General features: G+C 40.3%; 1 protein-coding gene across 1 annotated transcript; it reads right to left on the minus strand.

The window, feature by feature from the left end:
* Positions 1-242: 242 nt before the first annotated feature.
* Positions 243-4,254, minus strand: LOC118404232 (membrane frizzled-related protein-like). Its single transcript, XM_035803270.1, has 5 exons — positions 4,185-4,254; positions 2,413-2,646; positions 1,665-1,814; positions 1,009-1,125; positions 243-454 (listed from the first exon to the last, which is right to left on the minus strand). Exons 1-5 carry the CDS (start codon positions 4,252-4,254, stop codon positions 243-245), a joined length of 783 nt encoding a protein of 260 aa, XP_035659163.1.
* Positions 4,255-6,091: the final 1,837 nt, after the last annotated feature.

Below are 6,091 nucleotides of genomic sequence, written 5' to 3' on the forward strand. Positions count from 1 at the left end.
AGAAAAAAGTTGTGTTAAGTGTCTTTCCCACTGCCTTTGAGGGCACAACATCGGAGTCATGTCGAGGGATTCGAACCTGGATGTTTTTTGTTGTGGACCAGACACCCTAAACGTTACACCAACACGGTACCATTTGACATTGGGTTTATACCTGAGGTCCCCCACCCCTCGCGCACACTAATATCCTCCAGTAGCCCATGCTTCCTCCCTGGCGAAATAGATAACCAAGCAAAGAGAAACAATCACCTGTTGTTCTCGCACATAGGCGCCACGAGCGCACATATGTAAGCAGTAGCCTCGGGATGGCACGTCCCCGCATAGGCTTGTACACTGCGGATGATGTCTTGCAAAACATTCGCAGGGATATCGGTGCCTAACAGGTTTCTGCTAGCCATGCGATCGTACGTAATTTCACCTTTGCAGAAACTGAGTGTGTCCGGGATTGTCTGACACCCTACAAAATGTAATAAGAGGTTAATTAGAATCTTTCCCCTTTCATCATCAGTCAATCATACTCTCTTTACGTCTTGTGTAGTTTGGTGTATTTTATGTCATACTTTTCGTTACCGAAAGCTGCCCGGCTGGGCCCCGGTTTGGAAATGTGACATAGGCCTAGTCAGGACAGGCAATGGGTTTGGAGTAGCCTGCAATCTATCCATATTTAGCCCCATCGCATCCATGCAGAATATGCATGACTTTCACGACGTTTTCTTTAATACTTCACAAAATTTATAGTCGGCTGGTGCAGACTAGTAAGCATCCTGGCCAACCAGCTCCCAAATACAGATGACCTTGCTCACGACTGACTCCAAACCATGGCCTGAAGAAGGCCGGAAGACGAGCGGTCAATTTTGTGTGTCACAGGGGCTTAAATTTATTTATCTTATTTAATGAAATTACATAATTTCAAATGACTATGCTGATCAAAGACGGAAAAGCAGGAAAGGAATGCCACGCTATTAATAATGACTTGATGAACTAATGATCATTGAAGACGGCAAAATTTACCACAATCGCTTTCGTCACTCCCGTCCCAGCAGTCCTTGCGGCCGTTACATGACAGAACCCTCGGGATACAGCCGGATCCGTCAGAACAGCGAAACTCGTACTGATCACACGTCACATCTGGAACACATAGAGAGAGCACACGTCACATCTGGAACACATGGAAACTTATACTTATAATCTAAGCCAATGTCACATTCGGGATCTTCCTACGACTTTGTGCCCGACTGCTTCCTTAGTCCCCGTCTCCTAAAAGTATGATTCAATGACTTTGACATTAATGTCAAGAGTTTGTATCTAACATGACCTTCAAGGTTCCAGTTTGTATGAACACTACATAAATGATGTTATAATCATGTACTTCAAGTTAAAGCATTAGCTGGCAAAGACAGACAGGTTCGCATTCTTGTGTATAATGACATATGTCGCGGTAAAATTGTAAGAAGGTGTCATGATTTGTAGGAGAATTGAATATCATATATATTGCTATTGAGTTGACCAGCAATCTCTAATATTGTTGCCTGGAACTGACTCGTCTTTATCAAGGGCATAAATATGTGGGAGACCGGAAGGTATACGAACAACAAGATGGCGGATTGAGCAACAAGCAGGTTTCGTTTATTGGGAACCTGTAATAAATGTAAGCAATAGGTGCCTACCCCCACGTTCATTGCTGACGTAAGTAGCATTGAAACCACGTGACGTCACCCATGCGTCACTGCGGAACAGCACTGTAATCTCGCGAGACTCTGCGTGGACTTGTGCCGGGGGAAAGTTGTCCTGGGTGTCATTGTCTCCGCAAAACCGCCCTATGTGGAGATCGTGTAGGAAAACTGATCAGAAGTTGTCAACTGATTAAAGATTGATTCCTTTAGTGTGCTTTAATCAAACGAATATCTACTTTACCCCCCCCCCCCCTCCCCCCATTGCCAAATATGAAATGTATACTACAAGCAAAAACCCGTTGTGGATATATCAGCTGTTTGACTGCTAGTATTTCATCCGTAAAAACATTAGAGCTAAAAGCACAGTTCAAAAATTTGATTTCGGCCAGTGTTACTTTGTCAGTAGCATTGCATTGTAATATCAATGAAAAGATCCTTTTGATATCAAGTTTGTAATGCTCTTACAAATAAACCATAAACTAGGTTTAGCAACCTCACTGCGACCGACTGATTATGATTTGGCAGAGCGCTCAATTATAACGACTTTCATAGATGAAAAAGCTTTGTGTTTTATTGTCTTTTCAGTCATTCTTTTACGTTTTGCATATCATTCCAATTATGAAGTCAATGGTTAAAGAATTCAACTTAGCATACGCAAAAATGGTCGCGAGGTTGCAGCGCATTCGTCGTCTAGTGAAATTTAAACTACATAAACTGCATAAACTACAACGACCAACAGTACCCAGAAGATGCTCCCCTTCCAGACGTCTCTCCCACACTTCCACGTAGTCGTACCCACAGTTCGGCTCAAACTCCAAGTCAAACGTGTCAAATGTCAACACTACAGACGACACAGACACGTTGATGGAGATCGTCCAGTTGCACTGCACGTCGTTGTCGTAGTTCTGCGGGAAGTTTAGTGAGCTAAACGTCCCTGACCTGTCCTTCAAGGTCGAACCGCAAGGTGGGCTCGTTGCTATAAGAACACAATTTCATGAGCTGAAGGAGCATGACTTAAAAGAATGAATGAAAACATTTTTGCCCAAATTGACTACATGCGTAAGTACAGATAACAGCAGAGGCATATCTACAAACATGCACATATTAGTACGACTATCGTAGTGTAGCATATACGATAAGTTCAACTTCCTTTTCATACTGGTGGTGAAAATATCGCATGGGTTTAGCTATACTCGGTTTATCGTAACACACAAGAACTGCATGGATGTTTTAATAGTATGTAACTAAATATAATATCTCTTCCGTATCTCTACCATAAATGAACGTAACTTGATAGTTCAATTAACGACGAATGGCACTTCATCTTAACCGTACATGTGTGCGCCACAAATCGGCAGATTTAATGCAACGAACGCAAAAACAGTACTTAGTTTACTTTGACTGCTAACTGTTATATCTGTACTTGGTAATTGACTCCACAAAATGGGTTTTCTTCCAGCCAAATAAACTAACAGCTGCATCACCGGCTGCCATTATTTGCTCAATGTCTATATAGCAGGGCGAAATGCCCATTATCCTGAGCTAATATTTTGCTTTTCATTGAATCAGCAATAAACAGAGATCCAGATAATGGATTATTACAAGGTTGTTCTTAATTATCAGTAAATATGTCCTGTAAATTGGCACCAAAACTTCCACCAATAACTTTATCTCAGGAGAGTGGCCCGAGATGCACAACTATATCTTTATTGTTTTTCTTTATCTTCTTTTAAGCCAATGGATCAATTACTGTTTCAATCTAAAATGAGCACGATCTGTTTGTGATACGGAGAGCAAAAGTGACAGCTATGTGCGGAATGCAATTTTCCTATGATCTCAATGACTGCAAGACGTTGTACATGTAACTCACATCACTCAGTTTGAAGGCAAGTCATGCACTGTGCAATTAATGATAGGTTTGGACTCTAAACAATCAAACAGAAATACAAATACAGCATCGTTAGCCACATTTTCCAACCATGTTATATCGAACGTTTCACGTAGGATAACAAAAATAGAACATGCAATGCTTTACGAAAAAAAGGAAATTAACGTATCGAATAACAGATTTCGAACACGACTCTACCTGGCTCGCGCTTAAAAAGCTGTCATAATAGCCACAAATTAGCCTGTCGCTACTAGAAAGGGTTAGCCCGCTGACAATACACATGAACATGTCTATCTATCTACCTATCTATCTGCCTATTGTCATATCTATCTATCTATCCGATATCTATCTATCCGATATCTATCTATCTATCTATCTACAGTTCAACCGCAAGATATCAAACACAAGGCAATCATTTAGTATACCTCTATCTATCTATCTATCTATCTATCTATCTGTCCTAGTATCTAAGTGATTGCTGTGAAAGTTGCTCAAATTATTGTCAAAGCATGATACGTGTCGAAATAAACGGTGTAGAAACCATCATAGGGATTTAACTACAGGGCGCCTACTTTTACAAGGCAGTTGTACATGTACAGACATGTAAACATACATATTAACCTCACCTTCTGTTGACATGAGTAATAGGATGGCAGTAACAACCAGCACCCCACAGGTAACCTGTTGTCCGCACATGACTGAGAAGCAAATGGCTAACATCGTAATTCGTTTCTCAATGCCACAAAATCATGCGGACTAAAATATTCATAAGACAGAAAATTTACCATTACAACAAGTGCTCTACTTGCACGTATGTTTCTCATCCGATTATGGCACGGTAATGACCCCACCTCAATGGATTTTCATCCTTCAATTTCATACTTTGCAATAAATGATTCATCAAGGACGTGTTATTGGATATCTAAATGTATTTTTTCTTATCAACAAATCACTTTCAAAGTTCCTGTGTCCAACCCTATAATTTTGTCCAGTAATATCAAAAGCGTTGTGCTACAAGTGGCTATATAGCTGAAACTAAAACCACATCATTGCATAAAAATTTAATGACCCTTTATCATTATCAGTGTCGAAACCTATTGTACCTCGATGTGCACCACTTTTTCCTTGGCTACAACATAACTGAATTACGTACGTCAAGGCTTCAGGGTTTAATATGAAAGACGTCTACGGGTCGCCAATGTCATACAACTATCGTGGGAGTTTCGTACAGCATTTGCAGATGTTTATTATGTAGTGTCCATGGTCAGGGCAATCTAAATGACTTGCTCTAGCAAACAAGCCGCGTACAAGACAGCAGGACATTGTCATAACGTTAAAACAATCATGTTAAACGGTAAATAATGCCCTATAGTTGTAGTGCACGGGTAATCATAAGTTGCATGCCGTTTAAAGTTGATTTTAAGATTGCACGAGGTACGATTAAAAATGAACAAGAGGGGCTCTGGGACACAAGGGTAAAAACGTACCTTTTGAGCTACACATAAACAGCATCTTCTGTTGACCCCTCACATGTGAACCCTTTTAACCGTGTGAATAAAGACGCGTTGCCGATCTCATGATCATGAGAGGTAACCGGACCACATTTTTTGCCCTTTGTATGTAATGTAGCGTGACCTCCGTCAGTCCTTCGTCCCTGTAGGAGAGATTTGGGCGCGTCCCTTGTACTTAATGATTGACATATAGGCAGAACGTTTGCCTGTCAGCCTGTTTAAGTTTGAAACAGCGCACCCAACTTTCAGGATAGACTCGCAGATGCGCTGTCAGGCACAACGGATAACAAGGTTCTATCCACCGCAAACTTGTTGCTATGGCAAAAAATGAGTCACTGTATAAAATATTATCATATAGCCAGATGGAGTTGGCCAATCAGAGGCCCCCATTTCCCATGGGTTATCAGGCAGTAACCTCAAAAGTGGTCGGTTATTCTAATAACCGACCACTTTTTGGACCGCACCATTATACAGGGGACAGTCATGAATTTTTTTGTACTGTTGTTTGTGTGTAAACCATGCATAGCTGTCAAAAACATTATGATTGATTGGTTATGTTAATTAGGGCTCCACATGGGGAATATAGGCATACTTGAAAAGGAATTATGCTGATTTTACACATTTTCATTATGGCTTTCTAACGTGATTAAGCCGGTACCTTCCTAAATCACTTCATATATACGTACTTTGTCGTGCCCAAGTGAAAAGGCTCTGCATGGGGGGTACCAGGACTCCACTTAATACATGTAGTTTGTATTGCAAATAAGCTACATGTTGATGCTAATATGCTATCTCACAAACAGATGATTAGTTAAAATTATTAGTTAAATGATGATGATAAAATAGTTTAATGTTTGTATTATATATAGACACTATTGTACAATATATATATTGCAAATGTATTTTTATGTAATGTATTAAAGTGTTTATTTGTTATAAAGGAATTTGTGTGAAATAACTGTCAGTTGGATAGGCTATATGATAATAACGTTAATGCCCCGCCTTATCCTCGGTGTATATTG

This window comes from Branchiostoma floridae, chromosome 2 (assembly GCF_000003815.2).
Source record: "Branchiostoma floridae strain S238N-H82 chromosome 2, Bfl_VNyyK, whole genome shotgun sequence".
Lineage (NCBI taxonomy): Eukaryota > Metazoa > Chordata > Leptocardii > Amphioxiformes > Branchiostomatidae > Branchiostoma > Branchiostoma floridae.

Bases quoted from the DNA above. Each gene is read 5' to 3' on its own strand.
- LOC118404232 (XM_035803270.1), bottom strand. From the start codon at position 4,254: ATGTGCGGACAACAGGTTACCTGTGGGGTGCTGGTTGTTACTGCCATC. The intron at 1,126-1,664 runs GTAGGCACCTAT...TATGTGTTCCAG, and splicing joins CGTCAGCAATGAACGTGGGG to ATGTGACGTGTGATCAGTAC. The intron at 455-1,008 runs GTAAATTTTGCC...TACATTTTGTAG, and splicing joins GAGTGACGAAAGCGATTGTG to GGTGTCAGACAATCCCGGAC.